Consider the following 26,872-nt stretch of genomic DNA (forward strand, 5'->3'; position numbering starts at 1 on the left):
CACCATTCCCTTTCCTCTTATTGTTTCCCACTTGGTTACTCTGGGTAGCAGGTTAAGTCATAGCTGCAACATCTGTTACCGCTCTAGCGGGCTGAATGGGGACTTGGATGGTTCCTGTGACAACAGATTGTGCCTCTTTCAAATATATCAATTCCTGAGCCCGAGCTAAGAACTCATCTACAATTTTAACTTCTTTTCGTTGGAGCTCCTACCATAAATCACCTCCTACCGTGATTCCCGTCCTCATTGCCATGAGCTTGGAGCTATCAGCAACATCTCTAGCTCGTGCTGCAACGTTGGTGTACCTGTTCAGATATGCTTTCAAGGGCTCACCAGGTTGTTGTTTTATGTTGGACGATGAGTCAGCCTCTATGCGAGTTTCCTTTGAAGCTCAGAACACTCTTTTAAACTCGGAAGACAACTTCTTCCATGACCTGATCGAATGTATTTTGTATTTTTTGAACCACTGTCTGGCAGGTCGGTCAGAGTTGCGGGGAAAAAATACATCTTAGGTCGAACCCGACATTATGGGCCAGCATCAGCATATTGAACGTCCTGAGGTGGTCGGATGGATCTGAGTTTCCATCAAACGCAGGCATGGTCAACATCCTGAAGCCAACATGATACGAAGCTGCTGCAATGTTTGGGGCGAAAGGCTTAAGCTCCTCATTGGAATCACAATCATCAATTCCTTTTCTAGATAAAAGCTTCTTCATCTGCTTCTCCATCAAGGCCAGCCACTTGAAGGTTGGATCTTTGGTCTCTAGGTTAGCTGGGGGCTGTTCGCTAGCCCCTATCCTATTGTATGGTTGGATGGGTTGTTTTCCCTCTAAGTTCGAGTTGGTGGGACATTCCTGTTGTCGTACACGATAGACGGACGTCCCCCTTGCTGAGTATAACTCATATCATCATTGCGAGCTGGATACCTCCTTTATGAATTCAAATGGTCACGCAGGTTAGGATGTGGAACGGAATGAGGACTTTGTGCGGAACTCAGATGATTCCTTAGGTCGCTTTCAGACCTGCCTCCACATTGGCTCCTGGTCCAGTAACTTCCATTGGTGAAACTTACGACCCGCAGGTGAGATCGAGGACTTGGATTATCAATGCTAGGTTGTGGGACATAGATGGCCACCGAGGGAGGAGGATTTCTTCTGCTATCCCCTCGAACTAAAACGTTCTTCTGCGGGCGCGGTGGCGTTGGATTTCTAACTGGTGATGGAGGGTGCCTTATCAGCGAGGCTATCTTCGTTCCATCAGGGCACACTAAATTAGCTCGCCTTTGCTCTACCTTGATATCCTAGGTCCTCTGTACTAAGTGTTTTGTCTCCGTGAATTGGTCCTAGCTCGCCCCGTTGGGTTGTTGTGAACATTCCTCATAATTTGTTCAGAAGGCACAGAGTCAGGGGATGCAGTTCTGACCGATCGACTAACATGGGGACGATGGTTCCTGTGATGATTAGCAAGTTGAGCACTTCACTGACTTTGATTTGAAGGTACAAAGCTCGGAGTCGCAGTACTGACAAAACGACTGAGATTGGGTTGGTTATTCCTGTGGGACCTATGGGACCCTATTTAACGCCCAAATTGTGACAACCACTAAGCGGTAGTTGTAGTAAAGTCGGGCGGTCAATCCACAAGGAGGTAACCTAAAACCAAAAGATTAGTAGAAATAACACAAAAAGTTAGTAACATGAAATAAATAAAAATGGAAGTGAAAATAGATTTGAGATTTTGATGTTGTCTTTTTGATGAAATGATAAAATGAGACAAGAGAAATGAAAATAAGGTGTAATCAAGAGTTGAGAAGTAGAAAGGTTTCAAGAATCATCTATATGCTTATTTAGTTACTTAATTACTTGATTTACAAAACTACACAAGTAAATAGTTCACAGCCCAACATTTACTTGGAAAATCTAATATTAAAGTTCATATTCTTTTCTAACAAAAATCCATTTGAGTTATAAAGTTCTTTCCTTTAAGAGCACAATGTTAATCTTATGAAAAATCTAAAAATGAAAAAATACCCAAGGGCAATAATGCAATAGAAGATTAGACATAAAATTATGTATCAATATTACTTTACTAATTAGAAACACATAGAAAGAGCATGAGTAATCCTATATATTATTATCACAAGTAAATAAAGATGAGGTTGAAAGAACATAAACAACTCAAATGCATTATACTAATAACATAGTAAATCAAAGTAGCAAAATAACATCACTAGCATATGGAATCATTCCTAACCTTTCTAGGAAGATTAGGCCATTATGCTCATCATTCTCACAAAATTCTAAGAAGAAAGTATGAGAAGAAAGTGAGTAGAAATTTTGCTATAGTTTCTTTACTCTCAAAATTACATACCTAATGTGAAAGAAGAGTCCCTATTTATAGAAGAAGAAAATGACTAAAAGGAAATTAAACTACAAATGGGGTTTACGAAATAAATCTGAAATATTAACAATAAAATATGATTTTTGAAAAATCAAATCTTATTATTAATATTAACATAGCTATTTTAGTGAATGGTCATCATACACATTTTTCTAAATTAATACAAAACTTGAGCTTTAAAGCTCAAAATGGAAGGTTCAAGGCCCAAAATGCACAAGAAAATGGGCTGGTGGTAGCTGGTGGGTGTTTACCATTTGTAGCCAATCAGAGGAGGCCATGTGGATGGCTAGGGCTGAAGGAAGAGGCAAGGCAACAGGCGAGTCGGGGTGCGGGTCAGGCGCGGGTCGCTGGGGCTCCATCGGCTGGCTGGGACGCGTGGACAGCTAGGGGAGCGCCAGGTGGCGCGCTGGGGTGAGGGGAGAACTAGGTGGGCCTGGGGGTGACGCGAACCTGGGCTGAATGGGTTGGGCCTGCTCCTTTGATTCAAAAGTGGCATCTATTAAACTCTTTTTTTTTTCTAGTTTTAACTCACTCTTTCTCTGTTCTTTTTATTAATGTCCAAACCCAATTTATTTCCTGAAAATTAACCACAAATTAAATTAAAATTAATATTTTCAATTATAAAATATATTACAATAAATCCAATTAAAACTTAATTTATTTTACACTTTAAAACTAATAAATTGACATTTTTGAGCAGTAATTAGACCCACTCTGCCTCTTTCCGACATTGACGTCGGTTGCAACAGGGGGTAACCGAGCCAGAACCTCATCGATCTGCCTATTGACCTGAGCATGATGGATTCTTAATTGGGCATTCTTCATCTCGATGGCTGTTAGATATCATTAATTAGGATTTGGTGGGCGTGACGTTGTACTCCCAATGTCGTCTTGGCCCACATGTTTCTTTCTAGAGCGTTGATGAGTGTCTGGGCCTTTTCCAGTAGGAATGGCCGTATAATGCGCCTCTTGATCACCAGGATGCTCCATTTTGTTTTCGTGTATTGATCGGGTGACCACCATGATGAACGTTTGAGTAAAAATCGTAAGAGATTAAGCACTAATTTTCTCTCAATGAAAGCACCAAATTGTTGACGCAATTTTTCGCCAAGAGTAGATTAAGAAATCCGATAGCAAAGATATTAATGCTCTTTTCTAAACCGTAATGAATTATATGAACAACTTCTCACACTCATAATTTTACGTGGTTCAGTGGTTAAAATCCACCTAGTCCACGAGACAATATTATTATTCTCTCACAATTTTTGCAGAGTTTCTGTATTACAAAAAGTCGTCCTCTTTCTTGTCCATTATCCCTAATATTTATAGTGGATATTCCTGGACAGGTTTGGGAAACCGTGTGTATAAACATGGTAGATAATCAATCAATATAATTCCCCTTTATATAGGGATACAATTGCTAATGCAAATTACTCAAGTTATCTCGGGCAACAAATGTGCAATACGGTCTGAGCATTAATGAGCGTATAAAGACCTCCAAGTCTTTCGGGATCCTTCACCATGCGTCATGACTAGGTTTCCATGAGCTGAAGATCAAAGAGTGAATGAGCTCAGGTTCGGACTAAGTTCAGAGAATCCTAAAGGCGATCTGGCCATAACATGTCTCGAACTGGATTATTGTCCTGAGAGGCGATATGGAGATTATCTGCATGTCACGCTTCCAAGTCCTAACTTGAGCTGCTCACATCAACATTAGCTAGATGTTCTACTCGCCTGCTTTTTCTATGTGTTTATCTGCCAACTGTACCCCTAGCTGAGTGATTGAATCCACACCTATGTTTAGGGTACAACAATATAGTCATCTTCTAACTATTTGATTGTTTGTTTTCTAGTAAACATTTGATGTTATTTCTATTTCAACCTCACTCACATTCAGTGTTGCTCTTGGATCCCATTAACCTTCAGTTACGCATTGAGATTAAAAATATAGTTAGGCTATAAGTTTATATAAGTTTTATTCCTTAATGCATATTATCTTTTTAATAGTACTTGTTTGCTAATTACAATAATTTTATTATGTATAGTGCTTTCACTCTATATGACACGGAAAAAGGAAAAAGAGATGTAAGCCTAAAGTATTATAGACCAAAGGTTAGTAATATTCAACTTTATAAAACATAAGATTTAAATTATGAGTATACTAACAAATATATGTAATATACTATTATATTTGTCTATGTTAATAATGCCGACAACAACCAAAAACCACAGAGTGTGGTTTCTACTGCATGAAATATGCTAAGGATCTCATTTCACAACAAAAAACTAGAGCATATCTATTGAATAATGTAATAATTAAATGTGTTTACCTTTTAAATTTAATAAATATATATTTTAATTACATATATATATATTTGACATCTAACTTATAATTTCAATTATTTGCAGTTCAATTCAGATTTACCGTATACTGACGCAGAACTTAATGAAGTTCAAGAGGAGTGGACAAAATATATTCTACTGCATCTCACTAAATGATGGCATGCATGCTCAGTATCTATGTGAGGGGATTTAGTCATTTTTGGAACTTTGTATTTCTTTTATTAGAAATTGTTAGAACTAATCAAATATAGAATCAATCCAACAAATTATAGGTTGAGTTAATTTAGCTTTTTGATGTGCATACTTTGTTAAATATCCATTTTATGACAAACTAGTTTTTTTGGAACTTGACTAGATATCCATTTTATGACAAACTTTTTTGGAACTATGTATTTCTTTTATTAGAAAGTGTTAAAACTAATCAAATACAAAGTTAATGTTGCCAATGTTGATTTAATTTAACTTGTGATGTGCATTATTTTACTGCAATTGCTGCGTTGATTTTGAAACCAGGGGAATTGACAACATATCTACATTGCCATATGGTGTGAAAACTTTGCGACTGTCACCGTAGAGAGCCAATTATGACTGCTATTAACTGTCGGCATTACCAGCAACGACGACGCCTAATAACTGTCGGCGTTGCCAACAACAACGACACCTAATAACTGTTGGTGTTGCCAGCAACATCGACACCTAATAATTTTCGGCATTGCCCGCAACAGCGACAATATTTAACTATCGGCATAGCTACCCCTACGCCGGAATAGGAAAATACGACAGTTAGTCGACTGTCGTCGTTGCTCAATAGTGAAAGTTAAAAACCGTCAAGAAAGCCCATCTTTGTAGTAGTGCTCCCACTCAATAATATTACCATGTCCCCAAGATGTAAGTATGGGCTAGTTCGTAGGGTAAGCTGGTAACGAACAAATCAAAGGACTTGAATAATACATTCAATTAGAATACTAACCACTCAGAATTGAGAATGAATTGACCTATGATCAACTTTATGATATGACTATATTAGATAATAACGATACATTTACTTATGTATCTAAAGTCAATATTGATCCAGTCCATTGTAACAAATACATCCGATCTTATCTACTTTGTAATGTTTTGGAAAGAACATAGCGCTACAATGTGCAAGTAGACCATATCGTAAATTGGCAAGTTAGTGTAAATCTTGTGCACTCACTAATCTTAGGACTAACTTATTTTTGAACATATAATCATATTTATATTCAAATATTATTACGTCACTATAAATATGTTTAGCTATATGCTCGAGATTTAATAGAAGTTTATATTAAACAAATAATCATGAACATAAAACATGTGAGCAAAATGATTGACCAAGTCAAAAAATGATTTCTATTATTTTATGGATAATAAAATGAGATTACAAAGAAATTGAGTTTTATTTAGGGCATAAAACCCCAACTGTAACATCCTCCTAATCCAGGACCGTTAGTGCTTAACTCGCTAAACGAGTTATTTGGACTTTAAACCATGTAATTAAAACTAACCCGAAGTTCAGGTACTAAATTTTTTTGGTCAAAAGTCAACCATTAGTTTGACTTCCATACTTGGGATCCCAACATAGTTTAAAAGGGTTACAAAACCAAAAAATGTATACAAAAGTCGACCTAGGCGGCAAAATCAGGGTTCAACCCTAGTTCCGACTGATAACCTCGGCCGTGGCGGACGAGCAGGCCGCATATGTACAATCCGCCCTGAAGCTCTCCAACTCATGGCTGGTTCAACTTTTCCTTTCCTTTACCTGCACCATTTAGCACCCGTAAGCCGAGGTTCATCAAGAAAACATACTCATGCTTATAAGCAGTACATTATCAGATCACATATTCATAATTAGCATGCCTAGCAGTAATAACCATACTCATGCATGTAATCAATCCAAATAAGTGACTGTAGAGTCACAATAGGGCCTATTGCCCAATCTCTCATATAACCAGCCTTACAGCTGGCCAGGCAGGTCAGATGCTTAACATTCCAAAAGACCCTAGGGGTGTTCAGGTGTATATCTCACTTTCGGGTTGGCTTAACCCTATCGAATAGCGCTCACCACGCTATTGCCGCCCTCGACTCCTAAGACGAGCCTTTAAACTCTCGACTCATAAGCCGAGTCCCTAAACCTTCAACTAATAAGTCGAGTCTTTTAACCTTCGACTGATAAATCGAGTATTTAACCTTCGAATGATAAGTCAAATCTTTCAACATTTGACTGATAAGTCGAGTCTTTTAACCTTTGAAAAAATAAGTCGAGTCTTTTAACTCTCGACTGATAAGTCGAGTCCTTAACTTTCGACTGATAGGTCGAGTCTATAACCTTCAATTGATAAGTTGAGTCCTTAACCTTTGACTGATGAGTCGAGTCTATAGCCTTTGACTAATAAGTCGAGTCTGTAGCCTTCGACTGATAAGTCGAGTCTGCAGCCTTCAACTGATAATTTGAGTCTGTAGCCTTCGACTGATAAGTAGAGTCCTTTGGAATCAGATATACCCTTAACTATTAAGCCAAGCTCTTCATCATCTAACACAGATAAATCTTCAGCTTATAAGCTGAGCTTCCCAATCAGATATACAGACCAACAGTTATTACATAACATAGGTAAACACAACACATTTAATATGTTTAATAAAACATTCTTAACATAATAATAATCTTGTACCATAACCAGACCAAGCCTTAAACGCAGAATGGGTGCAGTTTTCTTACCTCATGTTCGAGTGCAATGTATATTAAGAACGGCCATCGAGCACGATCTTGGTTTCGAGCCCCCAGCGATAGCCTAGTCACAACCAAGTATAGAATCCCGTCAATACGAGCAAATAAAGGTTTCTCGACCGAGTCATAGCCTTTGGGATGTCGAATTCTACTAAATCGGGTAGTAGGATCGATCCCGAGCCCTTAGGTTTGAGTCCGCACCCAAAACCCTCTCGGTGCTCAAAAACCCTTCAAGCGCCGCGCCTCAAAACAAAGGAGCCACGACCCACCCCAAGTCATAGAGCCCATGGCTCTCCTTTGTTTCCACACGCGCCGTGACGCGCCACTACATGCGTCGTAGCTCAAATGGGCTGACATCACCTGCTTCTCCCTACGTTCATGAGAGTCATGGTGCCCCAAGAACAGGGCTGCGACTCGACATGAAAACTCAGTTTTTTCTCTGTTTTCTTCAAGCCAAATCCCTCCAAAAACCTATCCAAACAGTACCAAACCCATAATTCAATCCCAAAGCATCATCAGTACATCCCAGGCAACAAAACCCAACTTACAAATAGATCAAAAACTCACCAAAACTATAAAATCCAATCAAAGCTTAAGAACTTAAGGAAAACAAAAAAATCAGAAACTTAAAGCTTAAATTACCTCTGATTAAGTTGTTTTCCAGCTAAATCCCCAGGTTATCAAGCTTATAATCTTACCTAAAATCGCTATGACTCTAACCTCACTTGAATCTGAGCTCTAAAACTCGAGTTTCCTTCGAAAATGCTAACAAGCGGAAATGATAGAACATGAGAGAGAACGAGAGAGTTTTCTGTGTTGTTCCGTTATGAGAGGTTACTTAGAGTTCAAGTAACCTTAAGTAAATCCTGAGGCTTGGGGTACCCAAAAACGTCCCCGAGGGTAAAATGGTCAAAATACCCAGAATTCCATCCTAATCTCGCTAACTCCAAATATACCCTCAAATATTTACTCCCATTACTCGATATCCTGATAATGTACTAAATACCCAAAATACCCATTGACTCACCCCGAGTCGGATATTTGGTCCCGTTGTGATTTTCTCGCTAACTTGCTCCCTAGTATCGCCTCGTGCCGAGTAACCCAAATATATCCACATAATAATGTGGTCTCACACATATATCACATATACTCTAAATATACCAGTAACTGGCCAAATTACGAAAATTGCCCTTCTGATGAGAAACGGGCCCACATGCATATTTAATACACCTAAACATGCATATCTAGTCATATTATAATATAACTCACGTAATCACATAATGATACACACACATATATATATATATATCACATAAACACATATTTCATAATTAAATCACATTATTTTCATAATTTGCTATCCTGACCCCCTAATCAAGGCCCTAAGCCTTATTAGATAATTTGAGACGTTACACCAATAGACCTAACCCAATGATGGATCGACCAACTGTTAGAGAATATATATTATTGCTCAATGGAATTATGGAAAAACCAATATACAACTCTATGCAAAAATACAATAGACAAGATAATATTGATTAAATAAGTATTACAACTCAATTGCTCAAAATACAAGTAAATAGAAAGATGTAGAAGAAGAAGATTACAAACTCAATACTATAACAATACAAGTAAATAAGATCAAGAGGAACAAAAGAATGAAAACACAAACAAACTCTCACACAACCAAAGTGTAGAGTAGTGGGGATCACCAACTTGAACAAGGTTCAAGACCTTTGTCCAAAAGCTTATTTTCCCCTATTCTCTAAGCACTAAGGGATCTCTCTAGGAAATAGCTCTCTGGAATAATCAAGCCTCAAGGTGTATTTTTCAGCCAAGTGCTTTGTGGATGAAAAATGGTGTGTCTTACAAGTGAGCATCAGACTCCTATTTATAGAGTTTTGAGACACCCTTTGAATTTCAAATTCCACCAACCCCATGGCTGTTACCAATGATTAATTGGATGTTTTATGGAATTAAAATAGAGATTTGGGAGTTACTTGGCTGTTGGAAACGTTCAAAATTGGATAAAAACTGAAGTTGGAAAATGTTGTGAGCCGCTCAGGCCGCGGCCTGAAAAACACGAGCCGCGGCCTACGGTGTGTTTTAGCCTATTTTTGCCTCTTAGGCCGCGGCCTGAAAAACATAGGCAGCGACCTAAGTCGTTTTTTCAGCAACCAATTTTCCAAATTTGCCAAAACGTTCCAAATTCATTCTCACTTGATTTTGTAACTTCCATACACATTATGGGAGTTAAAATCACATCTCTAACAGCCATATTTCACATATATCTTTAAGAAATTCAAATCAAAATGTGTAATATCAAATCTACACATTATTGGGTAATATTTGGGAGTTACAAGTTTGTAACTTCAAAATATGTCACATTTGGGCACATACATGTGTCTAATTTTGTGACTCTCAATAATATGTTACAAGGTGTGACAAATCACATTATGTCACATTATTTAATCTAACATTATATTATTTAAAATAATATAACACCAACTTCTTCAACTCAGTTATTTTTACTCTCACCTATTAAAAAAAGATGAAGGAATAAAATGAAAAAGAAAATGAAAAGAAAAAAAAGATACCTAACCCACACCTAAAAAAATAATGTCAAAAAAATATTCTAAAAACATTACATAAACTAAACAAATTGAAAAAAAATGCGAGTAGTCAAAAAAAAAGAAAAAGAAAAAGAAGGAAAAGTGAAAAAAATTGGAAAAAAGAATTTGCATAGTAAAACGAGAAGAAGAAAATAAATCGTATACACAGTAAAGCTAAAAATAAAAATAAAAATAAAATAATGATCTAATATAATAATACGTACAGTAAAAAAATGAAAAAAGAAAAGTGATTCCAGAAAAAAATTATACCAACTAAAAAAACTGGAAAAAAAAAGAATACATATAGTAAAAAAAAAAGAAGAAAAAAATGATTCTAAAAAAATTACACAAACTAAAAAATTAGAAAAAAGAATACACAGTAAAAATAAGAAGAAAACTAATTATAAACACAATAAGGCCAAAAATAAAAATAATAAAAAAATAATTATGTAATATAAAAATATCAAAAACATTAAAATATATATAATTATATTTAATCTTAAAAATTAGGGTGAAATAATAAATGATCCTAAAAATAATAATAAAATACTGGAAATACTTAACTTAACTAAAATATATAACATTATTTTAAAATCATACAAATATATGGAGAGTTTAATCCTATGTATTTAACTTTAAACAGAAAAAGCTATATATTCCAGGAAAAGTTAAATTCTCATAGTTTTGTAAAAATGTAAAAGAAAAAAAAAGTCATATTTTGAGTAATGTTCTCATTGTTTTTTCTACCAAAATCCAAGTCCTTTTAATATTTAGAGAAGGGGCACTGGTAGTGTCTTCTTTATCAGTGTAATTTAAATAATGTGTTACTCATGTATTGTAGAGCAACTAAAGTGTCAAGTAGCAACATACTAATATTTAAGAAGTAATGACATGTCTTTAGTAGGAAAAAGAGTCTTTAGTAGTAATAAGAGTCTTAGTCATTAAGTCTTTAGTGGGTAGTAAATACTCATTCCCTTTCGACGTGGAATTTGATTCTCCATCTTTTTCTTTTTGAGAAAATAGAAATAAAGCATCCATAGTAATGGCATCTTTTTCTGTCGTGAAGCATTAGCATGAATATATATATATATATATTTATATATAAATGTCAATCATATAAACGATTTTGATCAGCTAAGACTCGTAGAGACTCTGCAACAATTTTGGTTGAAGAAGAAGAAGAAGAAGAAGGGATAATGGGAGGGTATCTCTCTAGCTTCTTAGGAGGAGGAAGCACTGCTGCTCCCGACAGTTGCTCATCGTCGGCTCAGCCCTCATCCGTCACCGAGTTTCATTCAACGAAAAACTGGCAGCTCCATTTCAATGCAGTAAAAAAATCCAATAAGCTGGTGCTAATTTCTTTACCTTCTTATTTTCTTCGCCATCTTTTTTACGTTTCAAATTATGGTTCTGAATTTTTCCTTTAATTTAATTTGGGGTTAAAAATTGGATGAGAGAAGATTGTTATCGATTTCTCGGCGTCCTGGTGCGGTCCGTGCAAGTTGTTTGAGCCGGCGTTCCACGACATGTCTATTAAGTACACCGACGCTGACTTTGTGAAGATCGATGTCGACGAGTTGAAAGTAGGTTTTTTTTTTTTTAATTTTTTTTTTCAAATTTTAATTTTGTAGAGATATTTGGTTTTGAATCACTTGTATTTCAGGAAGTAGCGAAGGGATTCGAGGTGAAGGCGATGCCGACGTTCGTGTTGGTGAAGAATGGAAAGGAAGTGGATAGGGTTGTGGGAGCCAAGAAGGATGAACTTGAGAAGAAGGTTAAGGAACATTACTCCTCTAAACCCTAAGCTCTAAACTCTTCTAAACCATAGTGTAGTAGGATATGGAATCTTCAGGTTGATTCTCGCTTTCACCTTTGTATGCTTTTTCCTTTCTCGTATTTTGGAACAAATTTCTAGTAAAATATTTTAACACTTGATTTCGGTAGTTAGTATTGTATATATGTATTAGCAAGTATTTGTAGCTTCGTTTTACAATTCCATCAATAATTCAAAATCTGCAATGGTAGAATGCAGTAGTTATTAGTATGTTGTACCGTTGGTTGATTTTCATTCGCTACTAACCATATATAATTTCCTTAACGATTATGGGTTCCAATTTTGTTTTTATTTATGAATTATTATACAGGAGTAAGTAGGCATTTATTAAAATATCCTTTAATCAATTGTTAAAAATTGAAAGGGGTTGTTTATATATAGAATAATGATATGTGATACTATTTTTTAAAAATAGTTAGTCTCAGTTTAAATATTTAAATAGATGTGATTGATTGAAAAAACTACTCTTTTGTATATATGGCTTTCTTAAAAGACTTTTACAAGAATAGAGGACTCAAATCCTTTGTAGAAAATCCGTTTCATTTAATGTCTAAACAAATATTAGAATGACACATCATCAAGTAGTTCATCTATTAAAACTTCCTCATCTAACTGAAAACTCTACCGTTTAAGTATTTATAAAAATAAAAAATATATATTAAATCTGACTCAAATCTCTATGATATTCCTACTCATTTTCTTCTTCATCAACTTCACCTTTCCCATCTTCCTTCATTCCGGTGAGATTTCCCGTTCTGAGATCAACCAACCATATTTTCTGTCAAGTCTAAGAGGTCGTGCATCTATTTCGTTCTATTATTTATCAATCATGGCACAAAACTTTTTCAGATTTTTTAGTTAAAAAAATTTGAAATATTTATTTGATTAAACTACACAATTTCAATTTGAGTCCTTTAAAGAAAGGGTGTAACGAAAAGAAAATAAATTTATCAATTAATATTAAATTATTAACTAGAAATTCCGTTTCAAAAAAAAAAAAACTAGAAATTTAATCATTCAGTTTATTCTTCCCCTCATTCATTTTATATTTGTGCAGATTTTTTTTTCTTATAAAAGTTAAGAATGAAAACAAGGAAAAAAACAATTGATGAAAATATTAAGGAAAGAAAATGAGGAATTTATATCATATGGGAATTTTTTTTTCTTCTTTTATTCGATTATAAATATTTTAAAAGAGTTGTCTTTTTGTTAGATGAGAGAATATTTAGAGTTGATTACTGTTATAAATATACTTAAACTGTGATGTCTTCTGTTAGATGAGAGGTGTTAATAGATAAATTATTTAATGATGTTATTTGTTAGACAAGTAATTAGACACAATTTTTGGACACGGAATTTGAATACTCATTATTAATTTTTGTTGTTCAAAGTCAATGACACTACAATAAAAAATGCTTATTATAATACCAAAAAAGTATTATAAAATAGTTATCATAAGACTTTTTGAAGCATTAAGGAAGGCTGTGTTATCGTAAGTCATGACACTTTTCGTAATACATTTTTCCACTTATACTAAAATATTATTGAAAACTCTATCATAAGACTTTTTTAGTATTATTTTAATATGCTTAAATTATCATTATCTTTAATAGTTTTCATAAGACTTTATTACTCTTATATTGAGAGTATTATTGAATACTCTACAATAATATATTTTTTGTGTTATTTCACTACTACAAAATACCCTTTACGGGACACTTTTTTAGGACATGCACATAAATGCAAGTCCTTAAAAATATTTATGAAGTTTTTAGGACACTCATTGAGAGTCCTAAAAAAACGCAATTAAGGACTCGCAATGAGTGTCCTAAAAGAAAATGCGAGTCCTAAAAAAATCTGGGCTATAAAAATAAGTGTTTTACTTAATGTTTTTAAGGACTTGCTTTGAGAGTCCTTAATACTTTTTTAGGACTCGCAATGAGTGTCCTAAAAGAATCTGCGAGTCCTAAAAAATCTGGGCTAAAAAAAAAGTGTCTTGCTTAATAAATTTAAGGTCTTTCTTTGGGAGTCCTTAATACTTTTTTAGGACTCCTAAAAAAGTATTAAGGACTCCCAAAACAAGCCCTTAAATATTTTATTTATTAGTAGTATAAAATTAGAGTTTTATAATCATATTTTTTTTATTTGAATAATATAATCAGATTTTTATTTATAAAATAAAAATATATATATGTATATAAGTGAAAAATCATTTTCTTCCTCCCTCCCTACCCGATCCACTTTCCTTTCTCCCTCTCTCTCTCGCATGCTCTCTGCTAGCCCGAATGGCTGCCCTCCGATGGTCGCTGCCGTGTAGGCACCGGATCAAGAGTACCAGACACCGCCGAAACTCCAGCCTCACGAGCCCTTCGTTGCCGTTCTCCGCCGCGAGCAAAAGCCTCCAGGCTCGTACGTCACCGCCGTGGCTTCAAGGCCAATTTCTGGCCTCCTCTGACATCGTCTCAGGCGAAGGGTACCATGGGTGAACTCAGGGTATCAAGACGAACAAAGCCCATCCAAGGATCGGGCTTTTAAGTGACCGAAGGAGACGGAATCAGCTCTCCAGTTGCTGCTTGTAGTCTTCTTCTCGAGGTGAGTTCTTGTTTGTCTCTAACATTGCCTTTTCTTATTGATTTTATGGTGGGTTTATGATTTAGGACTCTTTCCATATGTGAACATTTTGAAGAGCTGAAAATACGAGGAGTGTACTCAATGGGAATAGCTCAAATAATTAGGTCTGTAATTTGCTACTACAAAGTCTGTTCAAATCTATCTTGGGTACCAATTGCTATAGTTCTGAGTACTCAATTATTGTAGGGTTAGATGTTTCCCGGTTCAAATAAATATAGAGTAAGAATAAAACTATTGCAGTACTTGTTATAACCAATATCTATTAGTTCTATAAAATAATTACTTCTAATTCATGCTTAATAAAAAGAAAGAAAACAAAGGGGTTTCGGTTTTTTTTCTTTCACTTATTCAGTTATGTGTGTTTCCTTACACAATTGGGGTATATATAATCAGTCAAAATTAGTAAGGAATATACTCTATACTAGATTCATTCTCTTCATCAAAAATAACAAAAGATTCATTCTCATTACCTTATTACTCCCTGTTGCAGACCAAGTTCTAAATGTCATGTTCATCCACATGAGAGGGGTATAGTTGATTTCCACCCTATATATGTGAGTGACCTTCCAGTCTAGTCTCAAAATTTGGGGAATTGAAAGCTCCTTCCAATTCACTGGCTATTTTTTGGGTTAATTTATTTTCTGCTTATCTATTTTGTTTATCTTACATGTTAGTTATCTTCTATTTGTTTTCCCTTTTGACAGTTCCATTCAAATGAGGCTAGTGGATCTATGAAACCAATTACTTATGGTTCCATATAATTAACGACAGTTGACCAATCAAGATTTAGAAGGACTCGAGTTACTGAGGGTGGTAGGATTCTTTTTGCAGGCATCATTGTTGTGCCTGCTCTTATTATGACTTTTATTTGTGAATGTGTTTTGATTATTAGGAAATATCTCCTTTTGAAAAGCGTTCTCTCATATATACATATATATAAATAGATATAGGCATGTGTTCTATTCAGATAAATTTGAACCATCTAAGATTACTACTAAGCACACCCAAAGCTTCACCCTATCAACCCAAGACCTTTAATTATAGGCACACCCTATAACCATTTAATCTTGGTTGTATGTAGTACAAGAAATGACCCACCAGTCACATCTACAATTGGCTAACCAACATAATTAGTTGTTACATCATATAAGAGGGATCATAGAATATATATTTATATATATTGATTGTTGTACGTTCATTTGGCTTTGATCAGCAGTAGCAATTTTATAAGCTTAGTACACACAATTACACAGGTAATCCCTGAATTAAGGTACTGTATCAACTTGCATTTATTATGATTCTTGAACCATTTTTTCCCTCCATTAACTGAGTGATGTAGATTGATGGTCATGGAGATTAATTGTCATTGGAAGCCTACTTTTTTCTGTAAATTTCTACAAAATTTACTATGAAATGTATTGTTATGAACTTATGGCATATACTATGGTGGAAGTTCAGTACATTTCAAGGAGCTGTAACTATGTCTGGTGTGGTAGGGTGTTAAGTCTTTGTATTGCTGTTTATTTCTCTGTTCCGTTAGTCTTTGTATTCTGTTAGTTCACTTTCTTTTCAGTGTAATTCCCAGGTGTAGGTCCTGGTGTATTTTGTCTGTTCTAGTTCTTGTTGGCTGGTTCAGATATCTCTGTTGTGTTATTAATCTATTTGGTTGCTATGTTTGGCACCAGTTATTAAAAACAAAAAAGATATCTAAACTCTACTATTGATCATGTGATTCTAGTTTTTTTTCCTGTATCCAAGATACAAGAATTGTTAACTGAGTTGTGATGAGTAAACTTTATTTAATTGGGGTTTCTCATTGGCATTGGCTGTTGAAACTTTATTTAGTTTTGCTTCACTCTATTATTCATCATGGTTTTTGTAAGTGTTGATGATTTTTAATTTAGAAAATAATTAATTTTGCTCTGTGATTCCATGGTAAAATTTCTTCTTTGTGTATGACTTTTTTTTTTTTTAACGTCTAAGAATAAAAAGGCTACTTTTAATGGTCAATTCAATTTCGTCTTGTGGGCAATGTTTCTTTATAATAATATATCTTGTTATATATAAAATTGGCTCGTTGATAGAAGAAGTATCATATATATTTTTTTTCTCATTAGACTCTACTTAATGTTTAACTCTGTTGTGATTATAGTTTTAGGAACCAACCAATAAATGTAAAACCAATGGTATAATACCATCTCTTGTGTTTTTGCAATTGTTTTATCTTTTGGGTCATTTAATCTAACAGCCCATTCATGATATATATATATATATGTATGGTTTTTTTTTTTAACTCAATTAGTTTTACTCATCTGAAATATACAAAGTATAAATAATATGTATGGCTTATTCCTGGCTTGATCATTGTAGATTATCTCAATTGAACTTACTTGTATGTAGATATATTCTGACATGAGTGTGAAAATTACCAAGTAGTTTTGCGATTGTCGTTAGCAGATAGTGATGATAATATATATATATATATATATATATAACAGACACATTTTCCAATTCATTCTAGAAAATTGAAGGTTGAGCCTTTTACCTTTATGAGTAGTAATTGTTACTTGTGACTGTTTCTATAAGATCTATAGTGTTGAATGGCAGGTCCAGCCTTCATTACATCTTCAAGTACATTATTATATGATTTCCACAAATTATTGGCTTGATTTCCATAAATTATATGATTGTGATTGAACTGCATGAAAATGAAACAGAATGGCCATTTAGGCTTTTGGAAAATAACTAAATTTGTCAGCATTGATGGAGCAAATTGCTTTTTATTCATTGTTTCCCACTTGCTTGATTGTTCACAAGAATTATCATATTTATTTTATGTGCCTTGATTCATGATCATATATGCATGTTATTAAAATGAGATGTTTAATTCGGTTTGTGCATATTTATAATTCTTTGGCACACCATCTGTTTGATAGAAGTTCTGAGTTAAAGTCTTTTTCTTTTTATCTTGTCATTCTTTCATTCTTGACAAAACCAATATATATTCGGTTATAATGCATATTTTACACAAGCTAATTGATAAAACCACAACTGCTAGCCTCCTACAATATTAGAGTAGTATAAGTGCCTGAGTAGTATTTAAAAGTTGTGCTTGTTTTTCACAAGTTATATGTTGAGGAGCTTTCTCTTCGTAAGCTTGTATCCTGACTTATTACCCTTCAATACTAAGATTTTTTTAATTTATGCTGCATGGCTTTGAAAGCTTATAGGTTAAGGAAACATAAATATCATGCTTAAGAGGGATCATTATGTCAGTACATTTGTTTTTTTTAATTTTATTTATGAAGTTGGAATGGTCTATTTCTTTCTTTGGTTATTTATGTTGATATTAAGAGTTTGCTTTGGTTATTTGGCTTTATGAATTTCACGGCAGAGAGGTTTGTGGGTTCACGACATAGCAGGTTTTTTTTTTTTTTATTTCTTTGATAAATAAATACTTTATCTTATTTATATAAGATAAATATATGTGTATGTTATTTACCTATATTATTCTTTTTTTTATTCTGTATTTTATTATTATTTTTTTATTCTTTGAAGACATCATATGCTTCATATTCTGCAAGACTGTAACTAATATTGAAATTGAAATAATGCATTTTCATTATTTACCAACATATGCGTAATATTCCTCTAGTAATTATTTTTGAAATCATGACAAGGTGGATCATCTAGCAAGAATTAAAATGTTTTTTTCCCTAGTCATACATCATGTACCTTACTTTTTCTGATCAGACTCCTATAGATGTCTAAATAAGTGACTAACTCAGTAGGTCTCAACTCAAGTATAATTTGGCTCATGTATATCTCATGCCTTTTTTAACACCTCTTGTACATATCTGTAGTACCTTTGCGCAAACTCTTAAATCGTGATCTTAATGGCTTTCATTTATGGTTTTATAGGGTTTTGATGAATACATGAATTTGGTTCTTGATGATGCTGAAGAAGTCAATGTCAAGAATTTGGGGCTCGGTAGGGACGGTGGCTGGGCTGGGCTCGGGGCTGGCTGGTGGGGTTCTCAACTTCACGGCGACGACACTATAGCTCACGGCGGCAACAAGTATTTATTTTATTTCTTGATTTTTTTATGTTAAAATATGTTTCATTTGATTGTGTTGGATATGTTCAGATCTGATTTTGAGCCTAGACTAATAATGAATATCATCTTTAGTGTATTTTGCTTATGCTTTAATGGCTTTATACTTGTGTTTCACTATTGGTTTTTGGTTTATTTTGTGACTTGATTTTGTTGTATTTTGTGACTGGATTTTGGTGTGTTTATGGTTTATTTTGATACTTCTTTAATGGATTAATATGGTAGATTTATGGTCTATTTTGTTGCTGATTTTGGTGTAGTTTGCTACTGTTTTGAAATACCTCTATGTACTGGATGAATAACATTTTATGAAATAGTACTATCTATACCTTCTATTATATATATTTATAATTGTTGTGTGTGTCTACTTGTTTATAAGTTTGAATTATAATTGTTGTCTACTAGTCCTAAAAAGTCTTTTTTGTAAAATTTTTTTTTCCATTTTTTTAGTATTTTCTTTTCAAAATTCTTTTGATACATATTCGACACTCAAATGGATATATATTTTTAAATCAAAATTAAAATTGTAGCTGTATTTTTTTTTTAAAAAAATTACTTTTAAGGGCATGCAAAACGAGTCCTAAAAACAGTTTTTTAGGACTCGCATTGCGAGTCCTAAAAAATCTTAGTTTTTAAGGCTCTCAAATAGAGGACTCGCGGGGCGCGAGTCCTAAATAATTTTTTAGGACTCGCAATGCTAGTCCTAAAAAACCTTTTTTGTAGTAGTGTTTTCTCATTTTTATAAGCTTAAAATATAATTATTGTTTTGATATTCATAATACTTTTTTATCCACTTATTTTACAATAATACATTTTTTGTGTTATTTTCTCATTTTTATAAGCTTAAAATATAATTATTGTTTTGATATTCATAATACTTTTTTATCTACTTATTTTACAATAATACATTTTTTGTGTTATTTTCTCATTTTTATAAGCTTAAAATATAATTATTGTTTTGATATTCATAATACTTTTTTATTCACTTATTTTACAATAATACATTTTTTGTGTTATTTTCTCATTTTTATAAGCTTAAAATATAATTATTGTTTTGATATTCATAATACTTTTTTATCCACTTATTCCATAATTATTTAGAAACACTAGTTAATTTTTATTTAATAAAACCTGTTTTTGTGATTCAAAACACTTGATGCAATATAATGTCTAATATTGAGTGTCAAACACTAACTCAATCAGCCTTAAAAATTATATCATATAATTCATTAAAAAAAAACAGGGGAAAAAAAGATACTTCCAATATTGGCCAAGATCAATAATCAGAATAATCTCAAACTTTAAACCACGTTCCCTGGTGTAAAGAGATTGTATTCAAACTCTTTTAAGCAACACAAAAAGTAAGAAAACAAAAATTCATGGAAGTCTTGGAAACAAAAATACTGAATATGCAAACTGGCAGCCTTCACTTGAGAGGAATGAACCTAGATGAATGGGTAGCACCAATACCTGGTCTACCGTGCTTGACAGGCTTGTATGAGATAGAAAACTCAGCAAGGTAGTGTCCAATCATTTCAGGCTTGATCTCAACCTGGTTGAAGGTCTTGCCATTGTACACACCGATGATGCTTCTGATCATCTCTGGAACAATAATCATGTTACGGAGGTGAGTTCTAACTGGTTCTGGCTTCTCACCTGCTGGGGCCTCCCTTTTCTATTCAAAAATTGTAATAAAAGGATGCAGTTCATTAAACATTAACTTCTATTTAACCATGATACAATTTGAGTGTCAAACACTAGTTAATCTATGTCTACTCAAAGTATAAACAGAGGAAAAAAAACTGACCTTAACAGTAAGCTCTATCATTGAAATGACACCTTGGAACAACCTTCTCCGAAGGCCATGCAATAATAGAGCCAACAGCTTCTTGTATGGTGATCATTGAGTGGCTAGGACGAAACAAATAAGCACTCGGTGAGATAGCAATGTCAACCCACACTCGCATGAATTCGGGTCCAAGAGGAATCCCATGAACAAGTGTGTTTGGATCACTAGAAGACCAACGATCTTCAGCAACCATTTCACCCTTCCAATCAAGCAAGTAACAAGCACTATTCATATCTGAAAAGTTATGGCTCTCTTCATGGACAACACTCTTGTCACAATGATTCAATGAAGAACTTGAAGGCTTTAATTAACAATATGAACAGAAACCAAAGAACAAAGTTAAAAATCAAGAATTTTCATGACCCATGACACATCAGAAATTATATTAAAAGGACACAAAATAATTGTTTACCTTTGGAGAATGAGTAATGTGAGATTTTCCATCACTTGTTGATACTTTACCACCCTAAAAATAAGACAATAAGTTAGATTTTGACCTAACATAATGATAGAACATATTTAAACATGAATAAGTGGGAATTTTTACATTTTCCTTAAAAAGTTTGAGCAATTCAGCAAGTTGCTTCTTCATGTTGTGTTGTTCTTTTTCAAGTACTTCAATCTTGTCTTGATACATATGAACAATAGTCGATTTTGATTTTGACATCCCTCTTCCTTGGCCAATTTGACGACTAGATTTTGGTTCACCGAACAATATTGTTAGTGCATCCTCTTCGATATTTTTTGTAGTTTCAGAATTTGGGTTTTCACGTATAATGTCATCTAATTGCCCCTATGTAGAGTCCAAGAACTTTACTTAGCTAAGATAGATAGTAGTATTATAGTATTTATAGCATTATCCTTGTAACTGTGGATTTTTGGTTCAGACCGGGAATTATTTGGACACTCATAGTAGTACTTATAGATTTTCTAAGTTTAACCTATAGTTTAAGAATATTAATGTTAACCTAAGGTTTGATTATATGACTGATATTAAGGATAATATTTATTATACTATAAGGTTTAGATAAGGACCAATAGGATTTTAAGCACATGTTATGAATGGGTGATTAAGGATTAAGTATTTTGAGGATTTAATTTAATAAGGGTAAAAGTTTGAATGCTATAAGGTCAGTCAGCAGCTTTGAATACGTTGAGGGCTTAGTCAAGGCTGTTTACTCCATTCAAACTTAGCTAAAAATGTGTAATTTCGTGTTTAATTAATCAGCGTGTGCCGATATATCGCAGCTATAAGGGGCGATATATCGCAGCACGTAGATACGGAAAACACGAGACGATGCACGACAGCCTCGGGCATACTGGCCCAGGCGATATATCGCCTACAGGGGGCGATATATCGCCTCCTTCAGTATGTTTTGAAAGCTTTTGAATTCTTTTTCCATTCAGCCATTCAACCTCTGGATAAGTCCAGCATCTTTTTGAACGAGTCTTCAGCCTCTGCTGAACGATTATTCAAATTATTTCACCTAAAAAGCCATTATTTTTATTCAAGTGAAATTAAGATCATTTCATTCCTAAACTCTATAAATAGGACCTAGTACCCAGCCATTATTCATCTTTTGCTCTAAGTTCAGAGGCTGCAAGTGCTAAGTGAGTGTGAGAGTGTAAACACCTGGTTTGGGGAAATCATAAGTTTGATCCTCATAAGCTTATCAAACACTTTGGGAAGTAAGGTTCTATAGTATTTCGGTTTGTGGTGTAGATTGGTCTTACAAGTCTTTAAGGTAACCCAAAACTCTAGTTCATTGGTTTTATGTTATTTTCTTTCTCATAGCCTTCTACTCAGTCTTCTAACCTCATTCTTATTTTGGTTAGGAAATCTAAGTTCTTGAGCACATAAGTTTTGGTAAGTATGTTTCTCAATGGTTTAGTCTTCCCATTCCTTTTCATCTCTTTTTCTTCATTAGACTCACTCTTTTTCATAATGGTTATTAGGAGTGTTCCAAAGTCCCAACATTGTCCACATATCCCGGTAACTTTGGTAAGGAAAATAGGATAGAAATGCATATGTTATATGTTCTATATGTTATCTTATGTTTCTTATGTTATGATAACTGTTATGATATATATATGTTTGTAGGCTTGGGCATATGATCCATATGACTAACAAGACCCCAAATAGATTATGGACATATGACCTACTTAGCTAGTAGGACCCCACTAATCTCATGGGCATATGACTTGTTTAGTCTATGGGACCCCAAGTAATAATGGCCATTATAGTATATGTATGTAATAAGTGTTATGATATGTCTTTATGTTCATTATGAAATTTATGTGTATGAACTATATGTTAGATTTTCCTTGTTGGGCATTAGGCTCATTCCTTTTGTTTACATGTGCAGGAAAATAGATGTAGTGGCGGTAAGATTCGTGGATGCTTGGAGATTGTGTATCGATGATGAATGGAGTCAAGGAGTCGAGAGTTCGATTTCGAGGATGTAGTCATTTGTTTATGGTCTTTATATGTATTTTCCGCACTTACTATGTAATCCCTTTATTTTATAAATCATGTTATGTTTTGTTTTTCAAACAATGGGATCCCATATCCTTCTTGGTATTTATGTAAGTAACTCTTATTTCTATAAGTTTTCTAATAAAATTATGGTATTTTCGCAAATGTAATTTTTAGTAAGAATTTGTATGTATAGTTTCGTAATGGTCCAAAAGTCTAGAGTAGTGGGTCATTACACCCTACATATCAATTTTTAAAGTTAAAGTACAAGAGTAAAAGTAAGTATAAACATCCAAAATTATGAGTAATAAGTACTCACCAAAAATTCAGAAGTTGTTGAGTTGATTGGCTCACCATTCTTCCTAGTATGGGCTTTCTGAAATGTCTGAACCCTAGTTATATTCCCACCTTGATTTTGTTTAGTCTGCATATTACATAGGATATCATGGAGAAAATTAAATAATGCAATTAGATAAACTTAAATTAAAAGATCTTTTTTTAGTTTATGAAATACCATATCATCAATTGTTCGAGCATATCCTCTTCTACTTAAGGTGTGTGGAATAGTTTTCTTTCTTCTCTCTTGAAATTTAGCCCGTAAAGCCTATTTAAGAGGGGTGTTGGCTCAGCAGTGAAAAAAAAACTAAATAGACATTGAATTAATTAGTTATATACATACCATATGCTCTTTACTAGTTTTCTGTTTAATAAAAGCCCTCCACTCTACATCACTCTTGATGCAATCTGGTTTTAGTGCTTGTCGTTCACTTTCAGTTTTAGCACTAATAATGTCTTTGACAAGCCTAGATTTTGAGGCTCTCCATAGGTCAACCATCATTTGAAAGCAATACTTCTTTTCCCAATCTTGATGTAAATCATACTTGGCCTACAATAAGATAAGAGGTTAAGATTATAAATAATTATATTTAGGAACATCTGAGCTAACATCCAATAAATAAAAAAGTCAAAATAATTCTCAAGGTTAACAACTACTACACAAAACAATACCTGAATAGATGCCCAAAGAACATCTCTCATGATTGGTGTCATTTTCCTCCAATCGGAAAGAGTGTAAGGAACAATCTCTCTCACAAGAGTACCAACAAAAGATGCAAATTGTATTGAATTATCACCAATTGGTTGGCCATTCATGTTCCAATTGATTTTTATCAATTCACCATTCCTTCTAGTAAGATTAGCTAGGATAGTTCTGCCTCTAGTCTTCTTGGTAATCATCTCTAATTCTTCATTTGCATTATGATCTTGAGGTGTTGCTTCAAATTCAACTTGAAATGTAGTACTTGTATTTTGTAATCGAGTTGATTTTCTACAAGTGTCTACCTTCTGTTGACTTGCAATAGGAGAGTTAGTTATACTTTGGTCAAGAGTTGTCTCTATCACTTCAGGTGAGTCAATTAGAATCATGCGACGAGTTGTTGCCCTTGTACTAAGAGCTGGTGGTGAGTCAATGACAACCCTAGTAGCTGGTGCAGCCAATTTACGTAGAGAAGTCTTTCTTTTATGAATTGGGCTGTCATGTAGCAAGTCATCACCACCAAGTTGATACTTCAAGGATGCTCTTCTTTTTTTGTTGTCTTTGCCTATTCGCAGTATAGTCATTTTCTAGTTGAAATCACTGCACAAAAAAACATAAATCGTAGATTAAGGATATTAGTGACAAAGTAATATCACATAACATAGATTAATGCTAAGAGAGAGAGAAATAAGGGAAGATTAACAAACATACATCAATGGTCAAAATTCATTATTTTTCATATTCTAGTCCAAAACACCCTCTATTTGAAGCCTTTAAAGCTATATACCAATTAGAGGACTCATTTTCTCTTGCATAAAATGCCTTCTTAGCTTGCGATGCTAATATATATGGATCCCTAATGGATTGAGCTTGCCCTACACTAAAGTTCACAAGTGTATAGTACTCAAGCTTCTTAACACCACTTCGAATATTTGCCCAATCACACAAAAATAGTGGCACCTTAAAGGTGCGATAATCAAGTAAAATTATATCCTTGATAACTCCGAAATACTCTTCTTTATCATCAAATTTCCCACTGTCATGAGCCTCTAAGTACACACCGCTGTCTTGAGTACTTTTCTCAGCTCCTTTTTTGTGAAACCGCATCCCATTGATCATATAACCTTTATAAGAAATTACAATGCGGCTTGGGCCTTCAGCCAATTGAGCTAACATGTTATCTGCCTTCTCATATCTAGATAGCTGAAAAAGAAAATATTTATTATTACATGAAATTTTTAAAAAATAATCAAAATATAAAATTAAAATTAGTATGTTTGTAACCTTCTCATAAAACCACAAAGAAAATTCTTTTGAATGTCGATTCCACAACAATGTTTGATTATCCTTCAAGTTTGGGTGCTTCTCTTTCAACTCATTGATATGCATATTGACAAATGGTGCGACGATACATGAGTTGAATAACACATAACGGTGTGCTATTGTTGCATCCACTTGGTCAAGCTCAAAAGATTTTCCAGCTGATAATGGACGTTCTTCTATGATTTCATCATCTTGAACATCACCAGAAGAAATCAATTCATCATTATGCTTTAAAAATGTCTCACAAAAGTGTACACATTCGATGGAAAGATAACGATTCACAATACATCCTTCTGGGTGTGCATAATTTGATACAAAGCCTTTTAGTACTTTCATGTACCTTTCAAAATGGTACATCCATCGAAATTGCACAGGACCACATAGCCTAACTTCTTGTGGTAAATGAACAACTAAATGAATCATTAAATCAAAGAAAGAAGGTGGAAAATAATCTTCTAGTTTGCAAAGAATTTCAACAGCTTCAGATTCCAACTTTATAATCTCCTCCTTGTTAACCACACGCTGACACAATCCATAAAAAAACTTAGAAAGTCGAAGAATTGTCACTCTACAACCTTCTTCCATTAAACCCTTAATAGCAACAACTAATAATTGTTGCATAATCACATGATAATCATGAGATTTAAGACCCGTCAGCTTTTGTTTCTCCACATCTACACAATTGCTAATGTTAGAACTATAACCATAAGGAAATTTCAAGTCAAATAACCTCTTACAAAATAACTTCTTATCAACTTTTGATAATGTGTAGGCTGCAGCAGGAAGACGAATGATGCCATTTTCTTCGCAAGGATGGAGATTTGTCATGATACCCATCTCTTCCAAATCTAATCTCAATTCATAGTGATCTTTTGACTTCCCTTTGCAATTCAACAATGTATTAAGTATGCTTTCACAGACATTTTTCTCAACATGCATGACATCCAAGTTATGACGAACAAGAAAAATCTCCCAATAGGGTAAACTAAAAAAATTAGACTTTTTCTTCCACATTTTTTCTCCCTCATCACGACCCCTCTTTCTACCCTTTCCAAAACTATTAGTCAATTTGCTCACTTGCTCGACCACTTCAATACTAGTCAATATAGTTGGACATTCTGAAGCTTTTTTACTTAACTTGGATGTATACTTCTTTCTTCGATAACGATGTTGTTTTGGTAGAAATCTAGTATGATTGCAATAAGACATCTTCTTACTATGCTTCAACCAAACAGCATCTGTATACTCACCACAAATAGGACAACCATATTTTCCTTTAGTCACACATCCAGCCAAGTTTCCATAAGCAGGAAAATCATTTATGGTCCATAGCAACATTGCCCTTAAATTGAAAAATTTCTTCGTAGAAGCATCATACGCATAAACGCCGTTCCATAATTCAAGTAATTCATCTATTAAAGGCTCCAAATAAACATCTATATCATTTCCAGGTTGCTTTGGTCCAGGAATTAACATAGATAGAAATGTAAACTCGTCCTTCATGCAC

The 26,872-nt window shown here is 33.9% G+C and overlaps 2 protein-coding genes and 1 long non-coding RNA gene across 6 annotated transcripts; 2 read left to right on the forward strand and 1 right to left on the reverse strand.

Annotated features, from left to right (window-relative positions):
- Positions 1-11,207: 11,207 nt before the first annotated feature.
- LOC133818034 (thioredoxin H2-like) lies at positions 11,208-12,145 on the forward strand. Its single transcript, XM_062250716.1, has 3 exons — positions 11,208-11,450; positions 11,562-11,684; positions 11,765-12,145. The coding sequence occupies exons 1-3, from the start codon at positions 11,298-11,300 to the stop codon at positions 11,903-11,905; spliced, it is 417 nt and encodes a 138-aa protein (XP_062106700.1). The 5' UTR covers positions 11,208-11,297; the 3' UTR covers positions 11,906-12,145.
- A 1,356-nt stretch (positions 12,146-13,501) lies between these two features.
- Positions 13,502-23,161, forward strand: LOC133818036 (uncharacterized). 3 transcript variants are annotated; one of them, XR_009885763.1, is made up of 5 exons: positions 13,502-14,527; positions 15,057-15,120; positions 15,271-15,379; positions 18,488-18,645; positions 22,897-23,161. It is a non-coding gene; the product is annotated as an uncharacterized LOC133818036 (long non-coding RNA). The 3 variants fall into 3 exon arrangements; XR_009885762.1 differs by lacking the exon at positions 22,897-23,161 and having other exon boundaries at positions 13,992-14,527; positions 18,488-18,798; XR_009885764.1 differs by lacking the exons at positions 13,502-14,527; positions 22,897-23,161 and adding an exon at positions 14,537-14,670 and having other exon boundaries at positions 18,488-18,798.
- Positions 19,924-25,431, reverse strand: LOC133818035 (uncharacterized). Of its 2 annotated transcripts, XM_062250717.1 has the most exons (10): positions 25,327-25,431; positions 24,015-25,245; positions 23,686-23,892; positions 23,521-23,610; positions 23,326-23,430; positions 21,078-21,323; positions 20,943-20,996; positions 20,489-20,831; positions 20,259-20,356; positions 19,924-20,126 (listed from the first exon to the last, which is right to left on the reverse strand). In XM_062250717.1, the coding sequence occupies exons 2-8, from the start codon at positions 24,624-24,626 to the stop codon at positions 20,490-20,492; spliced, it is 1,656 nt and encodes a 551-aa protein (XP_062106701.1). In that variant the 5' UTR covers positions 24,627-25,245; positions 25,327-25,431; the 3' UTR covers positions 19,924-20,126; positions 20,259-20,356; position 20,489. The 2 variants fall into 2 exon arrangements, with proteins under 2 accessions (XP_062106701.1, XP_062106702.1); XM_062250718.1 differs by lacking the exon at positions 23,521-23,610.
- Between the last annotated feature and the right edge of the window lie 1,441 nt (positions 25,432-26,872).

This window comes from Humulus lupulus, chromosome 2 (assembly GCF_963169125.1).
Source record: "Humulus lupulus chromosome 2, drHumLupu1.1, whole genome shotgun sequence".
Lineage (NCBI taxonomy): Eukaryota > Viridiplantae > Streptophyta > Magnoliopsida > Rosales > Cannabaceae > Humulus > Humulus lupulus.